We start from the raw sequence: 26,464 nt of genomic DNA on the forward strand, positions 1-26,464 counted from the left end.
AGAATCAGAAGTAGAAGATTGTTACTGTTTTTATACTTTCGTCTTACGTCACATCCTGGATTATATATATATATATATATATATATATATATATATATATATATATATATATATATATATATATATCTTTCCACACAAGCCAAATAGATAAACATCACTTTATTCATCATCTATAACCATTTATTACAATTCATTTATTCATCAAATTACAAATAGAAAAGTAAACATAGTAATGTTAACTTCAAGAGTCATCCAAGTGGCTCTACCTAGCGGTAGAGGAAGGTCCGCTCTCCACTGGAATCCAATTTAGTACTAGAGGGAGGCTGCTCTGAAAATAAAAAACAAAGAAAATTCAGCAACGCTGAGTAGGAACCCCAAAAGTCAAATCAAGATGAATACATGATCAAAATTCAATCAATCATCCTATTGGCGTATATCAAGTACCCGAAGGAGCACTCCCCCAACAACGGATGGAGAGGCTTTATCTTACGGGATGAGTTTGTGTTCTCCCAACAGCGGATGGAGGCAAACTCATATCATACTCCCAACAGCGGATGGAGTGGTGTCCCACACCCGCCAAAGTGGGGACACGTTCCTCCCAATAGCGGATGGAGGAACCGTCCAGCCGCCACGTCTGACGGCCAGCTAATCCCCGAAGGGAATCGCCCTACCTGCCCTTGGCAGGGAAATAACATAATCTCACACTAGTCATGTCCATATAGGGATGAAATAACACATTTAAACATTTCTTTCAAATATCATCAATACCAAATAATACAAATTAGCCCTCAATTGACTTGAACTCTAGTTCAATTGATCCAATTGAACTCAATTTACTAGGACCTAACTGAACCGATCTCTAATCCTTATTTAACTGGTCTGGAACCACCCTAGACTAGTATAATTTGGATTAGATTATGTTCAATTTAGGTTAAACTAACTTGAATAAGTAAATCAATTTGGAATCACCCTGAATTGATTTAGACTAATCAAGCCTAGTTTAGTTCAATCAATACTTGGGCTCAAATCCAACAATAATATTGAGCTAGATTAAGCCAGCTCATCTACTAGTCATTTGCATTATATATGACTGGGCATGCATCACACAAAGCTAGCCCAGCCTTGGCCCATGGACTGGTCATGTGCATCGCATGTGACCGCCCATGATGGTTAGGCTGGGTTAGCCTACGGGCCAAGGCCTGATCCGTGGGTTGGGCCTGGCCTACGGGCTGGGCCTGGTCTACTGATTAGGCCTAGCCAATAGGCTGTGGCCTGACCTATGGGTTGGGCCTGGCCTGTGAGCAATTTCAATCCAAATAATATATAATTTTATACCGCAACATATATTCATTAGCAATATAAACAAAAAACATAATAACACATTGAATGATAGACAAGGAGATAAGCTTTAAAACAAGGAAATAACATTCTAATTTAAATGGAAATCATAATACATTAAAAGACATAAACTTTAATATAATGAAATAACCTTCTAAATTCACATAAAAATCATGCTTTCAATACATATAAAATTTCAACATATTCTAGTCAAATTCTAAATCATTCAGAATAGCATATTTTAAATTTCAAATTAATGAATATCACAAAAGATTTTAGATAATATATTTTAATCTAATAATATTTTAATCCAGATAAGATTAAAGATAAACATTAATATCAGGAAATATCAGATAAAACATATAAATTTTTAACATCTTTAAATCTATAATAAAAACTTAATCATGGGTCAACATTATACAAGTGATTACTTTAATGTTAATAATAAAAAAATTAACATTTAAAGAATTGATAAACATTTTTTCAAAGTACAAGCTTTCAACATTCAAAGAATAATAAAATAAAACTAAAACTTTAAAATTTAAGAAAGGCAGGGAAACCTACCTCTTGTCAACAGGGTGTAACTCCTCGTTCTCTTGTTAACAGGGTATAACTCCTCGTTCCTCCCGCTGCCAGGCTCGACTAGGTGAGGAACGAAAGAGAGAAATCCCTCCCTTTAAATAGGAGGAGGTGAGCCTCTATTAAGGGAAATAAATTTTAATTTCCGTATTTATTTAATATAAATTATTTTCATTTAATATACTAACAAATATGATATCATCATATTTGGAATACTTACTAGTTATTTCCTTAATTCATATCAACAAACAAGGAAGTAGATTAAGATTTCCTTAAATTATAATAACAAGTAAGGAAAGAAAATCAATTCCTAACTTAAATATTTGATGTGATTAATCTTATGTGTAAGTATGTTGCTAAAATGAAATCTATAAAATCTGGAGTAATTTTTAGGACTTCACCATTTACTCAAATATATTACATTATCTTATATCTTCGTAATATGTTCCATTGAGTATTTTAATTTTTTACTTTATTGACGCTCATAACATCTATCGTCAAATTATTATTCGGATTCAATAGACTGATCCGCCTATAATCAAGTTAATTGAAATATATTTTTTTCCAAAAGAAACACAAGTTGAATAAATATCAATTATTCAGGAAAAATACATCAATCAAAATGTTGATACCAAACAAATATATTTTATTTTTTTTATTTATCGTAATTAGTTTAAGGTTTCAAGTTGCAAATGATATTCTTATGAAGATAATAAATTATTGAATATCAAAATATTTTTTACTTTATTAAAATAGTTTTTTCTTCATATACTGTTAATCGGGCTAATTACAAATTCTCCACTATAGTATTCCCCACTATAGTTAGAGTATTTTGATTTATGAACTTAAAAAATTATATTTAAATCTCTATTTTTATAAAAGTAAAACATCTTATTTCATTTATCTTCACGTCGTTAGTTTTATCGACAAAAATACGAAAACAATCGGTAAAAAATTATTTTTAACGTTGTCGTTGGAAGCCATAGGTGACTTAAAAAGAGTGACGGTGAGAGATAAGAGATGCTCGATAATTGTATCAGCATCAACATAGTCACCTCTCGTCGTCACTCTTCTCATCCACAATAGTCGCCCATGAACTCTCAACAGCATCATCGTCCACTGAAATGTTAAAAATACCTTTTTACTAAAGAACCCCTAATGCATGAGTAGGTGATTGACCGATGGCTTGCAATGGTGGCATTTGATGACCGGAAGAAAAATGCTTATAAAAGATTTGGATAAAGATAATAAATTCAAGGTGAAAATGAATTTTGGTTCCTAAATATTCCATCTCGTCCAACAATAGCTTTGAGTTTTTTAGATTAATGATCCCTCAGTTAAAAAAGAAATCATAATAAATCATATAATATATGCAAATCTTATATTCTAACAATGTGATATCAGAATAAAAGGAAAGGAAAACTTGAAGTATTTCTTCCTCATATTTTAACAATAACAAAATGAATGGACTAATATAACATTTCTGAGGTAAGCATCCGATAACATATTCACAACGTTTCTAATGCATGTAGAAATCACCTTATGGTTTCCTAATAATAGTTTTCTCTACATCAGTAGTGCAATGAATGAATTCTACAGACTTGGAATCCCTATGAGAAACCTGAAGAGGAACAGAGCATGACCATGGCCATTCATGATCTTCTTCTTGCCTTACGGTGTTCTTAGCTGAACCAGTGGCTGAAGTGGTGGTGTCATGGAATCGTCTTTCTCACCTCCACATGCTGCCTCATCTATGTTGATTCTGACACAATTCGTTGCTGTTCCATTAGAATGAGGTTTACTGTTTGATTTGCCTGTGTGTGGGTTGGAGTGGCTGTGTGCCAAAGAGCTGGATTCCATTAATGGCCCCATTCCACCTTCTCGCGGCAGAGGGTGCACCTTTGAGCTCTCGTCTTCTCCTCCTTTCTGATGGAAGCTGTCCTCCTCGATGTCGTACAAGTTCCCGGTGCGCACCTCCTGCGCCAACGAGCACGACCAGCAAAACAGCCACTGCATGAAGTCCGTCATGGCCGGATAGCCACAGCAGAAAGGATTCGCCGGAAGCTTGAATCTTTTCCTCATCTGAATCCGCCAAAAGCCTCCATAAAGCAGTCCGCAGAAGCAGAGCAGGATGCCGGTGATCCCCGTCATGTATCTGGCAATATCGTCGTCGATGTTGATCGCCGTCACGCTGAACACCAGTAGAGGCGCAACGCAGAGGAGCAGGAACGTGACGATGTGCACGTACATGTTGCCGAATCCGAGCCTCTCCATGTTCCACCCAAACACGCACAACGTGCAGAAGACTGAGAGAGAGGCCACCGTGAGGTCGTCCCAGCAGTCGAAGAGTCCGCCGACCCATTCGGGCTTCGTGATCACCACCCTTTTGTTGCATGTCTTCAGCAGATCGGTGTCCGGTGCAGCAGCCACGGCCATTTGACGCGATTCTACGTCGGTTTCGGACTCCTGCTTCTTTCCCAAGGGACCGTAAACGACGTAGATGCCGGCGGCAACTGGCGCTGCGATTCCAAGGACGATGAAGAGGATCTGCGGCCATGTCGGTCGACTGTCGCTCGAGTAACCCCAGTAGAGTCCGCACAAACCATACTGAGAGAAGCAGGTGGTGTGGAGGAGGAGCACCACGAGCATCATGTGAGCCCACTCGTTGGGCCGCGGGGCTCCGTTCTTGGAGTACACCTTCCGCAGCTCGGCGACGTCGGTCGATGTCCACCTACATAGGAGCACCAAGTGGTGGAACAGCTTGGGGTGTTGGTAGATGCACATGATGGTGAAGAGCGCGTTCACGATCTGGTTGGTGATCTCAGTCCATCGCTTCCTCTGCGAACTCTTGGGTATGGTGTGGTCCAGGAGTCCGGTCATGAAGAGGAAGAGGACGAAGAGGCCTACGGCGACGAAGAAGAGCCAGACCAGCAGAGCCATGTTCATGGGGTGTTTTACCCAGTTCTTGCAGTACATGATCAGGCCTTCCCAGTTGATCCTTCTTACAAATGGCACGCGAAGAGGTCGGCAGCCATGAACAGGAGCACAGTCCGGTGGCGAAGAGCCGCCTCTTTGGCTTCCGATTCTCTTCACGAAGGTGAAAGGAGATGATCTGCCGACAGAGCCGAATCTGAGGAACCAATCTTTGGACGGTTGAGCCTTCAAGAAATCTAGGAACCTTCTCACATGTCGTGTCCGATCGAAGAATTGTTCTTCCTTTTTTCGGATGCAGCAGGAGAGCTTCGTTGTCATACTTCTTTCACTCTTCTCGATTGCTGCTTCGGTGTCCTCTGTACTCTGACGGCTTCCATTCGATTCCATTCCTCAAGCTTTGCAGAGTAATAAGCTATTATCTGTGTGTCAAAGGAATCAAGATATATAAACACCTCAAAAGCTAATAAATGAACTGCGTACAGATCTCTAATATAATTTACCCAACAAAAAAAAGAAAAGGAACTTCTTTAAGTTCAAAGCCGATCATCATTTTGCATAACTCGATATCACTTATGACAATAAGAGTATAAACACTTGAGAGGAAAATATGAGTAAGAATGGATATGCTTAAATAACATTAAAGATGATGAATTTGTCATCTACTCAAGATGGAAGGGAGAGAAATAAGACAACAGAGATAAAGGCTGCTGCCTGCTACCTTCTTGTTTTATGGAGGAGAAGATTCAGCGTTCCCAAGCTCTAATCTCACTCTCTCCCTTGCTCGGCTGGGACACGAAACAAGCAGCTCTTGGAGAAGCAAATAACTGCTGCTCACCTCTTATATATAGATAGATAGATCGAGAGAGGGAGCGAGAGAGAGAGAGTAAACGAAGAGGATGGGAGGGAAAGAGTCAGAGAGGGTCGGCAAGAAGGAGTAGCAGCGTGGACTGCAGTGGGAGAGCGTTGATGCCGGTGCATTAATCCTTTGGTTTACTTGACCGAGGCAAACCTGTCAACGCTGACCTTATCGTATTACTTACTACAAGCTTATTTCTTCGGCCGTGCATGTTGGTGCACGACCGTTGAATCAGGGAGTGTGAGTTGGTGTTGCTGTGCCTTATGATGGTCAAGTTATTGACTTTGAAGCTTTTTTATTTTATTTATTTATTTTTCAGTCATCCAAAGAGGGCTGATTCTTAAAAAAATCCTCCCTTTTTAGATTTTTTTTTAAAAATACCCTTTGTCTTTTTTTTCATAATACATGAAATATTTTTGACTTGACACCCATTCATTTTTTTTCTTTTTTTCTCTCTATTTATTATGAATTAGTCTATAAGGTGAATCGATCCGATTATAGTATTTTTACATTTGTGTTATAGCATTTTTAGTAATATAAAAAATATATTGCTTTTATATAAATTTTATAAACATATTATGTTTATGATATTTTAAATAATATAAAAATATTAGAGTATTTCTAAAAATATTTTAATGTGTATATAAAAATATTGTAACTAATGAAAGAAGATAGGTAGTTTGGAGGTATTAGGTAAAAAAAAAATTATTATTAGATAATTCTGAAAATTAAGACATTTCTTGAAGAAAAAAAAATAAAAAATAATTATTTTTTCCGGAAATTTACCCAGAATAATATCTTGTATTGGCTAGCCTCTCATTTCTTCGCAGGAACCATGACTTTCTAAATGAAACCTGACAAGGATATCTCGCTTTCTTCAACCTCTTCAATGATCTCTTAAGAGATTCATGAAAGATTAATCTTCCACCGGCACACATAGCTGATCGCAGACGTCCCACAACACATTACACAGCTTTATGATCGATGTGATGCTGCCAAATTCTAATAAAACAAGAAAAATCTCAAGTTGCACAGTTCAAGTCGAAGGTGGTGGATGAATAGAGTCATCGTCGCAGACCACCTCTCTTAACTGTATCAATGGTGGAATTGGTGGATTCATCACATCACTGAGAACCAATGCGGCATCTTCTGCAGCTGCGCCATCATTTTCCCCTTCCCTATGCTGCGTCTCAGATGTGGTCATTGCTGTTCCGGAATCATCTTGACAGGGTCGAGGATCCACAGCACTCTCCCCCTCTCCATCCCCACTTTGCATTACCCTCCTCGAGAGGCTGTCATCTTCCACATCGTAGAGGTTCCCGGTGCGCACCTCCTGTGCCAGAGAACACGCCCAGCAGAACAACCACTTGCCGTAGTCCGTAAGCGACGCCGAGCCCAAACAGCATGTGTCGCCGGGGAGTTTGAATCTTTTCCGCATTTGGATCCTCCAAAACCCCCCGTACAGCAGCCCGAACGCGCACAGGACTACTCCGGCGATCCCGATGACATCTCCGATGACGTAGTTGTGGATGTTGAGAGCCGAGATGTTGAAGATCCAGAACGGCGCGACGCAGAGCAGGAGGAAGGTGAAGATGTGGACGTACATGTTACCGAACCCGAGTCTCTCCATGTTCCAACCGAAGACGCAGCAGGTGCAGAAGAAGGAGAGGTAACAGACGGTAATGTCGTCCCTGACGTCGAGAAGTCCTCCAGCCCACTCGGGTTTGCTCGCTGCAGCTCTCGGGCCGTGCTTCCTGCGTTGCTCATCGCAAGCTTTGGGTATCTGAGATTGTGATTCTTCATCCGAATTGGAGCTATATTCCCTTCCAAGAGGACTATACAGTGTGTACAGAGCAGCCAAGACCGGCGCTGCAAGCCCCAAGGCGAAGAAGAAGTCCTCGAGGAACTCCGGTCGGTTCTTCCTGGCGTAGCCCCAGTAGAGACCACACAAGGTGTACTGCGCAAAGCAAGTGATGTGAAGGAGGAGCAGGGCGACCATCATGTGAGCCCACTCGTGAGGTCGATAGGCTCCGTTCTTGCAGTATATCTTTCTGAGCTCGACGATGTCCTCTGAGTTCCACCGGCATAGCATGACGAGGTGGTGAAAGAGCCTGGGGTGCTGGTAGATGCTCATGAGCGTAAAGAGCGCATTGAGGACCTGGTTGTTGATCTCGATCCAGTGGTTTCTCGAGGATTTTGTGGGGAATGCGTTGTTCAGCAATCCGAGGAGGAGGAGGCCCAGCATGGTGGCGGAGACTGCAACGCAGATTAGCCAGATGAGAAGGGCAATGTTCATGGGATTTTTCAGCCAAGCTCTGAAGGTGCCGAAGAAAGAAGACCAGTTGATTCTCCCGAAGAACTGAACATGGAAGCGCCGTTGGATGCCGACGGGAGAAGGGACGGAAAGCGAGATCTCCTCTCTTTGGTTCAGAGTTCGACGGAGAATTCTGAGCGGGGAAGAGAAATTAAGCTTCTTCAACCAATCCAAGAGCCTGCTCCTACCGCTTCTTGGCTCCAGCAGTGTTTCCTGAAGCGATGGGATTTGGATACGGTAGTCCCTGAGCTCAGGAGCATTTGGATCCGAGTTGGATTCTTGTTCACCATCACTGGTACTACAGGAAACCATCCTCCTCTCGGTAACCTACACAAAGAAATCTAAACAAAACCAGTTCTTGCACAATCTCGTCTCGCTGGGGTGAGACTTATCTTTGCACGGAGGAATCCACAATCAATCTTTTCGAGGTTCAACAGAGTTCTTGCAACTCCAGTTCTGATAGAATAAGAATGAAAACTATTACTACTGCAAGATTTTTTGGTCATAAATTTCGGATCAGAGCATCCAGAATAACAAGCTTCATCTATTTCATATCACCAAGTTTATGATTTACCTTTGGAATGGGAGTCGATCGAAGAGAAGTAAAGAATTCAGCTATTTAGCTCATGCAAAGAGGAATGAAGCAGATATATCTTGTGCAAGGAGCCAAAAAAGCAAGACGATCTTCCTGTCGCAGACGGTCGAAGAGCAGAACAAAATAAAGATGAACGAAAGATCGTAGTCTGCCACCTGACGGTCAAACTGCAAAGGGTTCTGCTTTCAGACAGAGGGAAAGTCAAAGTCAACGTGCCTACGGGAGTTACCAAATTGGCCCCACCAGAGGACCAACCTGGAATTGCGGTCCAAACAGGTCTCGCTTGAGAAGAACATCCAACCGTCCAATGACCGCTGCAATCATGAAGCTGTCACCATGTTATTGACTTGGAAACAATCTTACGACTATGACCGATACTAACACATAGTAATAATAATTAGACATAGTAATATTGCATTGCATGCAAGTGCTTATATGCATGAATAGCACTTTGGACATTATATGTTGGGTTAATGGAGTTGTCTTACGCGGATCAGTTTGGAATTTGCATTAGATCTTTTACCGGATATACTACTATTAATAAATTACTTAATTAATCCCCAATGGGACCACCATGGGACCCACGGTGAATGTATGATTCAAATATAAGACCTTCCAATAAATGTAAGAATTCTTATATTTATAATTAATATTTCTTATATATTAGATGATTTTTTTAAACTCTTAAATTTTAATAAATAGATTATTACATTAAAAAAATATTAGATAAGTTTCGTTCCTCAAACGTTGTATCTATACACCACCACCGTGGATGGATTCACCCGACTGAGGAGACGGAGGCACCGAACAGATTTTGGGAACGCTTCTTATTGGTCGATTCCCGCGGTCCCCTGCATAGTGGCTGTCGTGGCACAGGCCGAGTGGATGACAGAATTCTGCGGGGGTTCAAGACATCAGGGCATTCAAGCGGGCCGCCGTTCCCTGCTTGGTGCCTTGTCCCGAACACGGGAATCGCACCCCCGTGGTTGGAATACTTGTATTCACGTTGGATCACCGACAGTGGCAAGTAGCTCTCGGCCGCTCGCCGCCCAACCAAACACAGCTTCGATTTCTGTTTGTCGCATTTCTCGCATTCATTCGCTGGGTCCCCCTCGTCCTTGGATCTCCTCCCACCCAGTCCTTATCAAGAACCCGACCCGGAGAAGCAAGAATTGGTCGGTGGAGCGCCGAGATTGTAATCCCCTTGAAGAAGCTTGTTCTTTCAACTGGTATTTCCCCGATCTGTTTCCTTCTCTTTGATGTTCCACGGAGGGAGATCAACTCTTTTTTTTTTCTTCTTGTCGAATAAGAAATCGATCGAACTTGTACCATCATTTCTTTAGATGCCAGATAAAAATTCGGTCTTGTTGAGTAATTTGCGAAAACAAAAAAGAAAGTAAGTCGCTCGATTCAGTTCGAGATCTTGCTTCCGGTTCCCTTTGATATGGGCGCCTACATAAAACCAAGGGCATCACTAGGTGCTGCGCTTGAATTATGGTATATGAAGTTGTGTTACGCGGATCTTTGCTTTCGGTTGGTTGTTTTGGGGTTTAGTGATGCTTTCGTCGCTGTAATCGAATTCTAAGTGCATTTCAATTGAAATGACTAATTTTGATCCAATCGTTCCAAGTTTTCTCCTTTTCATCACTGGAAAAAGTCGATTAGTTTTGTGTTGTCTAGTAGCCTTAGGGAAATGGAGATTATGTGGTAAAACCATACAGCATAGGATGGCACCTTGTTGCATCTATCCGTTGGTGGCAGATATTTGGAGACCTGAATAACTAAGAACTGGAAGCTAGTTGAAGTTCAGAATAATAGATTAGAAGATTAAAGGGAAAGAAAAACTAAACTAGCAAATATGCGTGGAGATCCCAGATTTAGTTGACTTTTGGATCTAGATAAAGTAAGGAGATGAGTTGTGGCATGTGACTGAACTATCACTTCTTCCAGCTTTAAGGTAGTTTCCGATTCATTTCCTACATATATTTTATGCTACGCTGTCATAAATTAAAGGAAGGGATTTCTTGCTAATTGGAACAAGGCTAAGAGCCTAGGAGTTATAGAAGTACTTCAAGATGTTGCATCTTTCCTTGTATTGTCACCAGTCTACAGGAAATTAAATGTTTCTTGGTAAGGTTTCTGCTTAATTTCCCAAAAAAATTTCTGCTTGTTAGTATTTATATGCCTTCTCTAAGCTTTTTCTATCTTATTTTTATTCAAACCTTAAGATTGTTTATTCAACAAAGGCATCTAGCAATGCTAATCATTAGTCTGTTTGAAATATATCATATTAAATGAGTGTGGATCTTGTGCATGCAGTATCTTAAGCTGAGCCAAGGTGGATCAAGTTCCATAGTTGGGTTTATGTGGCAAGAATTTGCAGAAATTTCTTTATGCAACTTATTTCTCATCAATTAATTAAATCCATTATATGTGGCTTCCTTTTCTCATTTACTTTACCTTTCCTTGGTAGTAACTAACTAGCTCATTCAATTCTTTCTCAAAATGTAGTTTCAATCAGAGACACTTTTTCATGATGTTAAGAGGAGCTCTTCACCTCAAAATTAATGACTAATTACACAAGCATGTGCTAGTACTTGTTGTTTAAGCTGCAACACCATCATTTTTGTCTTTGTACTGCCCAGGCCACTGTAAAGCCTTACACTTCCATGCCTCTCTTGGTTGGCTAATGAACATTTTGACATCTTATTCCATCATACTCATAGTACTTGTGCTTTCATGACTGGAATAATACCTCTTAACTTTCTTAACTTACTATCTTTATTTTCCTTTTTCATAGTCACCACCATTAGTGAGGGGTAGAGGTATAAAGAGGAATTAGGAAGAGGCAAGCATGCATTTGTTAGGATGAAGAGATATATTAGGGCTAGCAAGGAGGGAAACTATGTAGAGGTATAAAGAGGAATTAAGAAGAGACAAGCATGTATTTGTTAGGATGGAGAGATATATGAGGGCTAGCAAGGAGGGAAACTATCTTCTTGTTGGGGATTTTGACCAATCAAGATTGAAAGTATTTTCTGTTAGTCAACACAAGAAATATAGTCAAATAGCCACTTGGTTAAGCTCATGTATCATGTTAGAACATGAGATGAGAACAAATGGTAGTTTCATTTTGTAATTAGATACCACTTTTTGGGTCAAAGATGACTCTAAATATTGCTAGGGGGTTCTATATAGCACAAGTGTTGTACAAATTTTTTGTAGAACACAAATGATGAGAAGAGGGGGCAGCTCAATGCACAAGATTCCTGCTAATGCAAAGTCTAGGATGACTATTTTCACAACCTACCCCTGTAGGCCAAGTTGTTGTGTTTATGACCTGAACTTTGGTCATTCATGGTCTAAAGGACCAAAATTGCTGTGGCAGTAAGGCTCACTTGCTTTTCTTTTCTAGTACTAAATTTGTTCTCTATTTTTAATTAATTAATTGGATGACATTTGTGTGATTTGGCTTATTATGAAGTTAATGTATCGGGTACATTTTTCTATGGAAAAAATATCCTGTTATGATGGTTGCCTTTGTCCTGATCTGTAATTAAATCATTTGAAATTGACAGGGCCGATGGCTTTGAGAGAGGGGTTCTTCCTTCTTATGCTTATTATTACCTGGGCAAGTACTGATGCTAGAAGCTCAGTGAACTTTGATATTATGGGTATGTCATGTACATACATTCCTTTGCTTTTAGTTAACGTTTGCCTTCTTTTTTTCTTTTTATTTCTGCTCTTGATAATTGTTGCTCCATGTGAACAACTTATGTTTATTTTCTTTTAACATGTTATTAATTTTGTCAATGAAGTCAATGAATTAGCATAATTGTTGCATATGCTTAATGTAAAATTAATAATAGTCATCAAGTCATGCCACTCCTGATACTTGTGGAAAGTGGTGGATTTTCTCGGCAGAATCTTTTAATACGGCTTGTTAAATTGCCTTAACCAGAGAACATATGCTAACTTGTCCTGAAGCATTGTAATTAAGAAACCTTATTGCCTCAGTTCTGAATTTATTGTTGTCTTCAAAGTTCAAACAAAACAATTTTTTTGACAGTGTGTCGTATTGATTTTTACAAGAATTGTGACCTAATATTTTTACTCAATCAACTATCCATGGCATCTTCATTCAACAAGCATTTTTTGCAATTGATGTTTTAGGTAATACAAAGACATAATGAACAACTTTTGCAGAGAGTATGCCCATAGAATTTTAGGTTATTAATTAGTTCCATACTGTTTTCCATTTTAAATATGGTAACTATATATTTCCTTAACATTACTCTTGTGTTCCCCTTTTCACTCTTGATTTTATTTTCCTCTACTTTTTACTGGCAGTGGGCAATTGATGAAAAAATTAGTGCAACAATACTTGCAAACGACAACTTCAATGGTGAAAACAAATAACAAATAAAATGCTAGTATCATCTCTTCTGTTTTACTGTTACAATCATTAGCATCGTTTTCATATTTCTTCTGTCTAGGCTTGCCTCTTCTTCTCATCCTCTACTTCCACCTGATTTTCTCTTATTCTTCCTTGAAGGGTTTCAACTGACTAGAATTGGCCAAATCGTCCAAATCAGGTTGAATTTGATCAATTCTACCTTATGGCATTCAATTTCTGACTATAAGGCTGTGAAGTTGGTTAAAATCAGATTTGTATTGGATGTTACCAATATGGATCAGGCATATCATTTTGGAACTGGCCAATACTGCAAACTACAGCTTCCGTGCAAATAATATAGAAGTGTTCTTAATTTGTTGTCATCACTCGTTCTAACTTTTCTAGTGAAGTTGTCTTAACAGTGAATATTTGATCGCATAGCACATATTAGAATTGCACTTAAGCAGACAGGTGGTTATAAATGACAGATTAATAGGTTCACTATGCAGCCTAAGTGATCATGCATAAAGTTCTTCCCAGACAGAATTATAGCCTGAGTGAGGTACCATTGTCTTTCTTGTAGTCTCTGGATGCTTATATACATTGAATTTTATAGTTTATACCACCTAAGGTTTTGGTGTACAATTATTTTATCACATGTTATGTACAGCTTTTACTGAATAAAATTAGGAATAAATTCTTGTATTCAGGAACCTTGTTGAACTGTTTGATTATAAACCTCAGCATACTTCTGCATTCTGGTAGCTACCTACTTCTATAAGCTTATGACTTGTATAGAAGTTATATGGATTATATCTTTAAAACGGAATCATATGTAACAATTATCTTGATGGTTCCAACAACAGAAATTGGCACTGGAACACCTCAAAGCCGAAGTAAAATATCAAAGGCAGTCAAAGGAAATGATCAATTGTGCACATTATGTGAGAACTTTACTGCACAGGCTACACAATATATTGGTGAAAACAAGACTCAAACTGAGTTACTTGAAACCCTTCATCAAGCATGTTCTGAGATGAAGCCTTTCGAGGAGCAGGTAATCCTTTATGTCACGAGTAGAAATAATTTGCTTGTAAGCCTTTCAATGAGCAGTTAGAGTTTTCGATGCATATATGATCCTGACAGTTGATTCCGTTTGAGCTTTCATCTAATCCTCATACAAATTTTGTGGCAGTGCATTCTGTTAGTGGACTTCTATGCATCTCTTTTCTTTGCCGAGATCTCTAAGATACACCCAGAAGAGTTCTGCAAAAAATTTGATCTTTGTGAGGAGATGGATTCTATTAATCTGCGAACAAGTGATGATTCCTGCTCCCTTTGTCATGATGTTGTTGCTAAAGTATTTATCAAACTCAAAGATCCTGACACTCAGGTAACTGTTGTTTCTCTGTGCCAATTTTATTCCAACTTCATTTGTTTCTTCATTTCAAGCTATCCTGTGTCTGTAATATTAGAATAGGAGCTTTTGTTGTTAAATAGTCATTTTTTAGGGCATTTTGCTAGCATCTACTCCAGAAGGATTTTCCATTAATAAATGCATAATCTTCCTTCAAAAACCAATATTGTGTCACCTTATCAAAAGGACTTGGTCATGGATTTGTCATTTATCTTTTAATGGATAACTGAATCTATTTAATAAGGATGCAAAAATGCATCATTCTGCCCTGATAACAATTTTCTTTGTTCAAATTTATGCAACCTGCTGGTACTGATGAGTTCTTTGTCATTTCAATTTTTTACATGTTTTCACCAAAGCCCTCACATACGATGGCACAATCTTATCTAGACTAATAAGCATCTAGACTATGGCTAGATTTTCTTTTTCATTTTTTGCTTGCTTTAGGCCGATACTATTGGCAGGTTCAGTTCTGTGCTATGCTTGACTAACCAATTAACAAGTTGCTTTCTGTTGTCTCCAAATGCTGACCCACTCTTTATACTTCATGAAATTGACAGTTTGAGGTAATTAAGATGCTTCTTAAGGAATGCAATGAGGTGGAGAATTATGTCAAAGAGGTAAGCTCTGAAGCACTAATATTTGCAAGAGAGGTAGATCAATGTACCTGTAGTATAAACCAGCATGTACATTCTCTTGAAATATTAGGTAGAATAGCATGTGTCTCTCATGTTTCTTCACCAGATCATCTTGATGTAGCACTTAAATGTGGTTTTTTCTAGTCATTGGTTGCTGCTTCTGTGTGCATCTTTTTATTTTTTTCCTCTCTGATCAGTGCAAGAAGCTGGTCCTCCAGTATGGCCCTCTGATCCTGGTCAATGGTGAAAAATTCCTGGAGAACACAGATGTTTGTACTGCCATCCATGCATGCAAGACCAGCAAAGTGGAACTCATCAGCACTGTTTTGGTGGCAGAATATTAGTTCATATAATATAAGAAATGATGTATTGCATTAACTCCTATTAACTGACACTGGATGATGATGTGTTGGTAGCATTCACAGGCAGTCTTTATATGCTGTAGCTCATTGCTTGATGAATCATGAACCATGTTGGTTGTTGTCTATTCTATGGAGATATCTATTATCTGTTATGCCAGTATCTTCTCTTCAATTTCTTTGTATTTTACTTAGCCAAAACAAGAAGTGATGTTAATATTTCTGTTGTTCAAGCTGTTATGTAGAAAGAACAAGGCAATTCATATTCCATGCTATTATTTCTTTGGATATGAAACATGCATGATTCAATGGGGGATTTAACTGTGCATATAAATCACGCTAATTTTGTACAATTCTACAAAAATTTTATGATATTATTATTGATAAATATTTTTGCTACATATAAATGCAAAATTATTGTTTTGGTAGAGAAATTTTGTTGACTCACGATGGAAGTCAACGTGCATAGTATATATTCTTCCAAAGTCAATATTGTTTGTATTTATGTAAGTGTAGCATATTTACATCTGTATATATATCCAAAACTGAAAACCTTTGCATTTGCTATCATAATTAATTTTTGTTAGCTGAAACTTTAATATAAATCTCTCCTTTAGAAATTCATGATAACAATAAAAATTTCTCTCTCTCTCTCTCTCTCTCTCTCTATATATATATATATATATATATATATATAGAGAGAGAGAGAGAGAGAGAGAGAGAGAGAGAGAGATCTCACAAATTTTTTCTGGAGGCCGTAATACTGCCAACTCACCCACTCTTCCATAGTACAGTGGACCCCAGTTTGGTGAAGATAGCGCGTGCTGTGGACCACACATCCCATCGTCTCCTCATTAATCCATCTTCTTTTCCTTTTCCATCTCAGTGAAGAGATCTCTGAAGAAAGAAGAGAGTGAGAGAGAGAGAGAAAGAGATGTGTCCTCTGAGAGTGGTGTTGATCTTTCTGTCAGCTACCTTGGCTGGTTTCTTTGTGTTGAGAAACCTTAGGGCCGAGCCAGAGCTCAATGAAGAGCAGCAGGAAGAAGAGTCTCCAAAACCACAGCTTCCCTTCTCCACCAAGGTAACGAATCTCTTCTTCATTCCTTTGTGCCACTTTCTCAAGGCAGTGATCAATTACTGTTGCTGACGGTGTTCTTCCGGTTGGAATCAGGTCGGATCAGCTCTGGGCACCGTGTTCTGGTCTTGCCTCGATATGGCCAGCGGGAGGTACCTGTGGAGTGTTGGGCTGATGGCCCATATTCAGCCCATGTGGGCTTTATCAGCCCACAGCTCACACCCCCTCTTAACCTAACCCTAATTAAGATTAGGGGGTGTGGTGGCTGCGTTTTAGAGGCAGACAAAAGCTATAAAAAGGCAGCAACGAGGCAGATCTTTGTAGCGACGAGATTCCAAAGAGAAGAAGGAGAACAAGGCAGAAGAGGAAGAGAAAGAAAGGGAAGAAGACAAGGACAACGCAGAGAGACTGTTCACAATCATCTAGCAGTGTTCTCATCTCAGGTTAGATCAAATCTACAGTAGGCTCTTGCTGTGATTACTTGGGAGGTTTTAGATATTGTGGGCAGTAACGTGATCCTTGTATCCCAGTTATTCTCTTGTGGTTGTTGCTTGGGTTTTGGGCAAGAGATTGAGATTTGTATATTCATTATTCTCATAGTGGATTATCTCTAGTTTGCCCCGTGGTTTTTACCCTTCACATTGAAGGGGTTTTCCACGTATATCTTGGTGTTCTGTTTGATTGTGTTTCCATTTTATTCCGCTGCGTATTTTGGTCTTCTAGTATTTGTTCCTATACAAAGGTTATTCCTGTTTATATCCCCATCAACTGGTATCAGAGCGGGGTTTTGGTGATTTAATTTTTGTATTTGAACATGGAGGCCAGTAATATTTCTCGCATGATTAGTTTGAATGGAAATAATTGGATGATATGGAAACCAAGAATGGAAGATCTCTTGTATTGCAAAGATTTGTATGGACCTTTGCAAGGGGATAGTGCAAAACCTACAACTATGATAGATGATGAGTGGAAGAGGTTAGATCGAAAAACAATTGGATTTATTAGACAGTGGCTTGATGATAGTGTATTTCACCATGTTTCTACTGAAATTTCTGCATATTCTCTTTGGAAAAAATTGGAAAGTCTCTATGAAAGAAAAACAGCTGGCAACAAAGCTTTTTTGATCAGAAAACTTGTGAACCTAAAATATAGAGAGGGTGCTTCTATTGCTGAGCATTTGAATGAAATGCAGAGTATTACTAACCAGTTATCCTCTATGAGAATGTCTCTTGATGATGAGTTGCAGGCATTGTTACTTCTCAGTTCATTACCAGAAAGTTGGGAGACACTGGTGGTTTCCCTTAGTAATTCTGCGCCAGATGGTATTGTCACTATGAGTCAAGTAACAAGCAGTTTGTTGAATGAGGAGTTGAGAAGAAAGAGTTCGGCAACATCTCAGAATGATTCACAGGCACTTATCTCAGAGAACAGAGGAAGGTCAAAGTCTAGAAGCAGTTCACGTATGGGTAGGAGCAAGTCAAGATCAAGAAAAGATATTGTTTGCTATAACTGTGGTGAGAAAGGACATTACAAGAACCAATGTAAGCAACCTAAGAAGAACAAGAAAAAGGGAAAAGAAGTGGAGTCTACAGAGTCAAAGGATAATACTACAGCTATAGTGCAGGGTGGTGATTATTTGATTTTGTCTCCTTCTGATGATATTTTTTCTTGTGTGTGTCAGGATCTTGAGTGGGTGATTGACACAGGTGCTTCTTATCATGCTACACCACGGAGGGAGTTTTTTGCTACATACAGGTCTGGAAACTTTGGTGTTGTCAAGATGGGCAACTATGGCACAGCAGACATCATTGGCATGGGTGATATCCATTTAAAGACCAACCTTGGCTGTAAGTTGGTACTTAAGGATGTGAGACATATGGTTGACTTGAGGCTAAATTTAATTTCAGTTGGAAGACTAGATGATGAAGAGTATGAAAGCAGATTTCACAGAGGGCAATGGAAGCTCAGTAAGGGTTCTCTTGTTATAGTTAATGGAAAGAAATGTCATACTTTGTACAGGTTGCAGGCTAAAGCTTATGGTGAGCAGTTAAATGCTACAGAGAAAGACTTCAGTATAGAGTTATGGCATAGGCGATTGGGACACATGAGCGAGAAGGGGCTGCAAGCTCTTTCCAAGAGAGAGGTATTACCAGATCTCAAAGGTATACATCTGAACCCTTGTATTGATTGTTTGGCTGGTAAACAACATAGAGTTTCATTTGCTAGTGCTGCTTTGTCTAGAAAAATGCATGCCTTAGACCGTGTTTATACAGATGTATGTGGTCCTTTGAGGACAAAAACTCCTGGTGGATCTGTTGATGTTCTTGGTATAAGTGGTGCACTTTATTTTGTCACTTTTATAGATGATTTTTCCAGGAAAGTTTGGGCTTATGCTTTGAAAACCAAAGATCAGGTTATTAATGTCTTCAAAGAGTTTCATGCTAGGGTTGAAAGGGAGACAGAAAGGAAATTGAAATGCATAAGATCAGATAATGGTGGTGAGTATATGGGATTGTTTAATGACTATTGCAGGTCGCATGAGATCCAACATGAGATGACAGTTCCTGGTACACCTCAGCATAATGCAATTGCAGAGAGGATGAACCGCACCATCATGGAAAAGATCAGATGTATGCTTTCACAGGCCAAGCTACCCAAAAGGTTTTGGGATGAGGCTTTGAGGACTGCAGTTGATGTGATCAACTTATCACCATGTACAGCCCTAGATGGTGATGTTGCAGAGCATGTATGGTCAGGGAAAGATGTTTCCTACAGGCATTTGAGAGTGTTTGGTTGTCGTGCATTTGCACATGTTCCAGATAATGAGAGGTCCAAGCTAGATGGTAAGTCTAAAGAATGTATTTTTCTTGGTTACTCACATGATCAGTTTGGTTACATGCTTTGGGATCCAGAAAAGCAGAAGGTGTTCAGGAGTAGAGATGTGGTCTTCTTTGAGTATCAAACCTTTGAGGATCAAACCTTTGAGGATTTGAAGAAGAAGGCACCAGCCAAGACTTCTGTAGAAGGATTAGCAGATTGTGACCCAGTTATTCCTCCAGTATATCAGGGTGATGGGGGAGATGTGCAGGAAAATAGTGTAGAGCCTGATATTGATTTACCTGCAGGACATGTTGAGCAAGAAGAAGTAGGAGAGCAAGTTCCCGCAGAACCTCAATTGAGAAGATCTTCTAGACAACGTCAACCTTCCAGAAGATACTCTACAGATGAGTATGTGATGCTTACTGATGCAGGTGAACCAGAGAGTTACCAGGAAGCAGTTGAGAGTGAGCAGAAAGAGAAGTGGTTAGTTGCTATGTAGGAAGAGATGGATGCTCTTCAGAAGAACCACACTTATGATTTGGTGCTGCTACCAAATGGAATGAAGGCCTTGAAGAACAAGTGGGTTTTTAGGTTGAAGACTCAAGAATATTGTTCTCAACCAAAGTACAAAGCTAGATTGGTTGTGAAAGGCTTTGGTCAAAAGAAAGGTATTGACTTTGAAGAGATATTTTCTCCTGTTGTTAAAATGTCTTCTATTCGTGTTGCTCTTGGTATTGCTGCTAGCCAGGACTTGGAGGTTGAGCAGTTAGATGTGAAGACAGCTTTCCTTCATGGTGATTTGGAGGAGGAAATTTATATGGAGCAACCAGAAGGCTTCAAAGTCAAAGGTAAAGATAATTTTGTCTGCAAGTTGAAGAAGAGCTTGTATGGGCTAAAGCAAGCTCCAAGACAGTGGTACAGAAAGTTTGATTCATTTATAACAGAAAATGGATACAAAAGAACGGCTTCAGATCATTGTGTGTACATCAAATGGTTTGGTGAGAATTTTATTATTCTCTTACTTTATGTTGATGACATACTTATTCTTGGAAAAGATATGTCTAAAATTGACAGGTTGAAGAAGGAACTGAGTGAGTCTTTTGCAATGAAGGACATGGGGCCAGCAAAGCAAATACTAGGCATGCAGATTTCTCGTGACAGGAAAAACAAGAAGATTTGGTTGTCACAGGAGAAATACATCGAGAAGGTATTGGAAAGATTTAGTATGAGCAATGCTAAGCCAGTTGGTTCTCCTCTTGCAGGTCACTTCAAGTTGTGCTCAGAACAGAGTTCGTCAAGTGATGAGGAGAAGGAGAAAATGCAAAAGGTTCCTTATGCTTCAGCAGTTGGAAGTTTAATGTATGCAATGGTATGTACGAGGCCGGACATCGCATATGCAGTGGGTGTTACTAGCAGATTTCTTGCAAATCCAGGCAAAGAGCACTGGGCAGCAGTGAAGTGGATTTTTAGATATCTCAGAGGGAGCTCTAAGGTTTGTTTAAGCTTTGGAGGTGGACCACCTGCGTTAACAGGTTACACAGATGCAGATATGGCAAGAGATATAGATACGAGGAAGTCTACTTCAGGTTATGTACTTACTTTTGCAGGGGGAGTTGTGTCATGGCAATCCAGGTTACAAAGGTGTATTGCTCTCTCCACCACAGAAGCAGAATATATTGCTGCTACAGAGGTATGCAAAGAAATGTTATGGATGAAAGAATTCTTACAAGAATTGGGGCTGAAACAGGAAAATTATGTGATGCATTGTGACAGCCAGAGTGCTATCCATTTGTGTAAGAACCCAATGTTTCATTCCAAGTCAAAGCATATAGATGTCAGATACCACTGGATTCGAAATGTATTTGAAGAGAAGCAGTTGCAGCTTCAGAAAATTCATACAGATGACAACGGAGCAGACATGTTGACGAAGACCTTAACAAAAGAAAGACAGGAGATATGCCGACAGTTGGTCGGTATGGCTTCACATTGAGGAGTCATGGGACAGCCTCCCTTATGGGCTGAAGGAGGAGGTTGTTGGGCTGATGGCCCATATTCAGCCCATGTGGGCTTTATCAGCCCACAGCTCACACCCCCTCTTAACCTAACCCTAATTAAGATTAGGGGGGTGTGGTGGCTGCGTTTTAGAGGCAGACAAAAGCTATAAAAAGGCAGCAACGAGGCAGATCTTTGTAGCGACGAGATTCCAAAGAGAAGAAGGAGAACAAGGCAGAAGAGGAAGAGAAAGAAAGGGAAGAAGACAAGGACAACGCAGAGAGACTGTTCACAATCATCTAGCAGTGTTCTCATCTCAGGTTAGATCAAATCTACAGTAGGCTCTTGCTGTGATTACTTGGGAGGTTTTAGATATTGTGGGCAGTAACGTGATCCTTGTATCCCAGTTATTCTCTTGTGGTTGTTGCTTGGGTTTTGGGCAAGAGATTGAGATTTGTATATTCATTATTCTCATAGTGGATTATCTCTAGTTTGCCCCGTGGTTTTTACCCTTCACATTGAAGGGGTTTTCCACGTATATCTTGGTGTTCTGTTTGATTGTGTTTCCATTTTATTCCGCTGCGTATTTTGGTCTTCTAGTATTTGTTCCTATACAAAGGTTATTCCTGTTTATATCCCCATTATGGAGGACTCTTATGGCTCCTCCCGCCACCGGAGAGAAGAAGATTTGTTGACGAAATCTGGATAAGAGGAACTCTCTTAATCATTTATCATAAATTATCGGATTTCTTACGTACGATACGATCGATATTATTGATCCATTCTCATCTTCCTTTCTGCTAACAGTGATCTTATGAAAAATAGAAAGAGAATAAAAGATGAATTTATTTCTCTTTGCAAATCGAATGAAAATATTCTGAATGACATCAGAAAAAAATATATTGATAATTGTTAGTGTTCACGTACAGAGATTATATCTGCAGAAAGAAGCACAACTGCAAATTGTGGATTAACTCTGACAATGGATGCATTCTTGTTGTTCTATGCACGATGAAGAACTGTGAGGAATGGCATGTTTACATTAGAATAGCAACACAAGAGAAATACTACATTTGGGTCAGTAATCTTCAAATATCATTAAACAATTTATGTGTTTGCCGGAAAAATAAACATAAATATCGAAACGTGGGAGTATCATTTCTCAAAAGCAAAGGAGGAGAGCTCGTCACAAATGACGAGATGATTTCTTTGCAGAGTTTTCCTAAAGCTTGTCACAAGGAGATCCGATATATACCATTGAGGCACAAAGAACTCATTAGAAGAAAAGATAGAGTTTTTTCTTTTTCTTTTTGAAATCATCCATTTATTTTTGTATATAAAAAGAAAGCTGACTTGTTCTTAGAATTCAGAATGTGACCTCGATGTGGGCCTTTAAGATCGACGCATCGACCCGATGAGTGGCTCGGATTGAGGGAAGACCTTGAGCGCAGGAGTCAAACCGAACCGACGACCTCTTGGTATCAGCGGTAGACCAGCTGGCCTCCCTGGGATTCAACTTCTGGACAAAGCAATCCAATTCAGCGCAATGCCAACACTGTTCTTTTGCCTTTCTGGCAGGGAAGGTGGAGCAATTAAAGCACCGAGCCAACCAAACGCGGCTCACAAGATGAGAGATCACCCCACCAAATTAGGTATTACTTTTATGACGGATTTCGCTTCCTAGTTTCCCATCTCAAGTCAAAGCTTCGCAGCCGCTTAAGTTGTGTCCGACACGCCTTTTGAAGCCTACGCGTCAAGTAGCCAATAGAGCAGATGGTATTGAAAGTCTCCAATGATCCGCTCTCACACTTCTTCTGCTTCCTTTTTCCGAGCGTGGAAAACTTCTCGATGCATATATTTCAACGCATGACGTGCTCGTCGACCTCCACGCCATTATAACTCCTCTCACTTTGCTTCTCTTCCCATAACTAAATCTTGGCACGCATCGTTCCCCTTTTCTCCTCCTCTCCCGCCTCGGAATCCTCAAGCAAATAACTCATCTCATCAATGGCGGCCTCATTCCAAATCCGCTCGCACTTCCTTCTCCTCCTCCTCCTCCTCTTCGTCTTCATCGTCACGCCACAGCTGTCCTCTTGCAGGCCCATAAAAGCCGTGGATCCAAGTAACGACGGTCGAGTACTCGTTCCGTCGCCGGAGTCTCACCCCGGCCGTGCTCCTTGCTCCAACTCGAGAAAGGAGCAACTCGCGGAGAAGTACAAGCCGCTTCTGCTCAACCTCCTCCCCAGGGGGCCTTCGACGCCCTCGGGACCGAGCCCAGGAATCAACAGCAACCACAAGAACTAGCGGGTGATAGAGTTGATGGAGGATAATTATTTTCTCCTTTTTAGGAAATTTTGAAGCTATATACATATATATATATAATTAGATTAGCATCATACTATACTTTTTTTCATTTGATTTGTTGTTGTAGCAGATTGATACTATTCGATCAATATGTAAACTTTTCGTAGGATAATATCAAATGCTTTCTTTCTTTTTCTTCTATGTTAATTCAGCTGTGGTATTTTTCTTTGGAACAATCAGAGACGACACTGTGCACGCCTTCACGGGAAAGGCGATCGATTTGGTCAAACTTTGACTCTTTGACTTCTCCAAGCGCCGGCTTTTCCGAACACGCTCGTGAACCATCCGTCCCTCTTTTCTTATTGATCTCAACCGTCCGTCTATTAAATATCAAGAGATAGATTTGACTTAGTCAGATGGGCGATTGTGATTGGATGAGAAAGCGAAAGACTTCAACAATTATATGCCACGTTGGGTCACTTATTTGGTGTACAAAGGCGAGCTTCTCGTGTCGGGACTTGGCGGTGTGTGTGTGTATGTGTGTGTGTGCACACATGAATTGCATGGAGTGATATGATTAGATCAGGATTTGCGTGGACTGAGACTTCCACGTGAAGTATACATACAATGAATGGATGCCGGAAGGTGTGAAGGACATTTAGGTTCTTTGCATGTGATTCTAATGCTATATTTATTTAAAATTATTTTTAATAATATAATTATTTCCTAATCTCTAACACATCCCAACAGAACTCTTCCTCTATTTTAATTTTTAAAAAATAGAATGTATGAGTTTCTAGAGTGAGGTTTTATAATAATAAATATATTTTCGAATATTTGATTTTTACAAGTATATCATAACTAAATCAATAGGTATCATATTTTTCGAAAAAATTATATACGTTTTTTATTAATTTAAGAAAATTTTGAAAATAATTAGAGAAAGATAAAATAAAAAAATGCTAAGTTATACAATTTAGTCTTTCCAAGGTAGAATTTTTATTTTGAAACTATAAATCAATTTAATTCTATCTCCATTTTCATAAAACAACAAATGAACAGTTCATGTGATGAGGTTATCGTATACAATTGCATAAAGAAATCGTTCGGTCATTCGTAAATGAGTATAATTCGACGCTATAATGCTTATTATAAGGAATTGTGTCAGAGTAACAGCATTTCTGAGTTACACAGTAAACCAGAGAGATTGAGAACTTGGTAAATCTTTACTAACCTTGGAAAACTTTATTCTTAGATTTTGCGATACAAACACTCGAATAAACTCAAACACAGATGACGAGACGAAGAATTCACAGCGGCAGATCGATGACACTTCGCATCGAACATCAGTCTTGAAGTTACTTGTTGGTGAACATTTACGCTGTGATCGAGATGTCAGCACGGTTCGATCCAATTCCGGATGCACAAGGTTGCTAACGCAGAAGCTCAGGTGGAAGATATGGGTATCGGGTCGGGTTGAGCTATGGGCCTCATCGCCTGCTACTTCGTCATTGAGCTCCTGCACTAAGATCGAGATCGGAAGAGAAATTTTTCGATTCGACCCTTCCAAAGCTTAAGTTAGAGTGGGATAGAATAAGAGAGAGTTTGGTGTTAGAAGTCCTTGGTGAGAGGGTTGGCTTTTATACTTACGACAGGACGATTAGTTGTACGCGGTCCTTTAATGACTGTTGACAAGGAGGATGGCTTGTACCCTACATATGAGCACTGACCGACCCATACGGGTCGGGGCCGTGCGGTATCGCTTAGGTTGGCACCATGCGATGTTGCTCAAGTCGATGTCATGCGGTATCATCTTGAGTTTTGCGGAACAACTCTGGGGTGTCTAGCATTACTCAGGTCAGCCTTGTGCGACACCATCCCAAGTTTTGCAAGACAGCTCTGGGGTGTTCGGCGTCGCTTGGGTCGGCGTCATCCCGAGTTTTGCAGAATGGCTCCGGGGTGTCCTGTGTCGACCTGTACAACCCCGAACAATGCGGAGGTCGTGTGGTCGCTCTGTGTCAATCCGAAGGTCCTTTGTTTGCGGCCGCCTGGATAGTGCCAAAATGTGTCGTATCATTACCCGTTACATAGATACAAGAAAATTCGATGAGAATGTTCCTTTGAAGCCTGTTTTATCTTCTTCCCCTCGCATGACCTTGCTGTTGATGCTTCCTACCATCACCTCGAGACGAGGACGACGACGGAGGCCGACGAGAGCCATCAGACGGCATCTGGAAACCGATATGCTCGACGGCACCCACCGTCTTGAACAAGCGCTTCTTGAGCTGGTCAACCAGATTCCGATGAAGCAGCTGACTCCGCATATCCACCAACGAGAGGTTCCTAGTCAACCGGCGGTTCTCTGCCGGCCTGTCGACCCCTTTAGTTCTGCTTCTAGATTTCCTTGAGGGCTCCGGTGACGATACGTTGCACTTCTTCTCCAACTAGTTTGCTAAGGAGGTGTCTTCTCTGTGTCTTCCATCTGCGCAGAACTTAGTGGCGTTGTGGCTGCTTTCGCTGTGGTGGCAACTCATCTCGCTTTCTTGCTCGTTACCTGAGGTGTAAGTCAGAGCAGAATACTTGCCTGAGTGAGTGGAGCTCATGTCATCGTCATCAGAAAACAGGCCACCTGCATCAATGATGATTCAACACAGGAATGACCACAAAACACCTCAACCATTTTGCAAGTGATAGCATCAATTATGTACTGGCTGTGTTACAGGATGCGCACGTCGAAGCCATCCTTCCTGGTGAGAATGCTGCTGCAGACCCAACACACCCACATACTGCCCTACTCCGAAGGCAGAGCACGGGGAGGAAGCAGGGGAGGAAAGATTATAGAATGGG

General features: G+C 40.1%; 3 protein-coding genes across 6 annotated transcripts; 1 reads left to right on the top strand and 2 right to left on the bottom strand.

Annotated features, from left to right (window-relative positions):
• Positions 1–3,323: 3,323 nt before the first annotated feature.
• Positions 3,324–5,650, bottom strand: LOC103972587 (uncharacterized). Its single transcript, XM_009386940.3, has 2 exons — positions 5,570–5,650; positions 3,324–5,270 (listed from the first exon to the last, which is right to left on the bottom strand). The coding sequence occupies exon 2, from the start codon at positions 5,236–5,238 to the stop codon at positions 3,589–3,591; it is 1,650 nt and encodes a 549-aa protein (XP_009385215.2). The 5' UTR covers positions 5,239–5,270; positions 5,570–5,650; the 3' UTR covers positions 3,324–3,588.
• A 799-nt stretch (positions 5,651–6,449) lies between these two features.
• LOC103972588 (uncharacterized) lies at positions 6,450–8,716 on the bottom strand. Its single transcript, XM_018820555.2, has 2 exons — positions 8,596–8,716; positions 6,450–8,477 (listed from the first exon to the last, which is right to left on the bottom strand). The coding sequence occupies exon 2, from the start codon at positions 8,331–8,333 to the stop codon at positions 6,744–6,746; it is 1,590 nt and encodes a 529-aa protein (XP_018676100.2). The 5' UTR covers positions 8,334–8,477; positions 8,596–8,716; the 3' UTR covers positions 6,450–6,743.
• A 957-nt stretch (positions 8,717–9,673) lies between these two features.
• Positions 9,674–15,586, top strand: LOC103971893 (uncharacterized). Of its 4 annotated transcripts, none has more exons than XM_009386043.3 (6): positions 9,674–9,845; positions 12,195–12,290; positions 13,873–14,069; positions 14,208–14,405; positions 14,990–15,049; positions 15,265–15,586. In XM_009386043.3, exons 2-6 carry the CDS (start codon positions 12,200–12,202, stop codon positions 15,409–15,411), a joined length of 693 nt encoding a protein of 230 aa, XP_009384318.2. In that variant the 5' UTR covers positions 9,674–9,845; positions 12,195–12,199; the 3' UTR covers positions 15,412–15,586. The 4 variants fall into 4 exon arrangements, with proteins under 4 accessions (XP_009384318.2, XP_009384319.2, XP_064946692.1 ...); XM_009386044.3 differs by having other exon boundaries at positions 9,684–9,845; positions 13,879–14,069; XM_065090620.1 differs by lacking the exon at positions 9,674–9,845 and adding an exon at positions 10,722–10,746.
• Positions 15,587–26,464: the final 10,878 nt, after the last annotated feature.

The sequence above is a fragment of the Musa acuminata genome, chromosome BXJ1-11 (genome assembly GCF_036884655.1).
Source record: "Musa acuminata AAA Group cultivar baxijiao chromosome BXJ1-11, Cavendish_Baxijiao_AAA, whole genome shotgun sequence".
Classification (NCBI taxonomy): Eukaryota; Viridiplantae; Streptophyta; class Magnoliopsida; order Zingiberales; family Musaceae; genus Musa; species Musa acuminata.

What these genes read in the sequence shown, in the direction of transcription:
- LOC103971893 (XM_065090620.1), top strand. An exon ending in AGTGAACTTTGATATTATGG is followed by an intron (nt 12,291 to 13,872) that starts GTATGTCATGTA and finishes TGATGGTTCCAA; the next exon opens with CAACAGAAATTGGCACTGGA. An exon ending in TGAAGCCTTTCGAGGAGCAG is followed by an intron (nt 14,070 to 14,207) that starts GTAATCCTTTAT and finishes ATTTTGTGGCAG; the next exon opens with TGCATTCTGTTAGTGGACTT.
- LOC103972588 (XM_018820555.2), bottom strand. Translation starts at nt 8,333, where the DNA reads ATGGTTTCCTGTAGTACCAGTGATGGTGAACAAGAATCCAACTCGGAT.
- LOC103972587 (XM_009386940.3), bottom strand. Translation starts at nt 5,238, where the DNA reads ATGGAATCGAATGGAAGCCGTCAGAGTACAGAGGACACCGAAGCAGCA.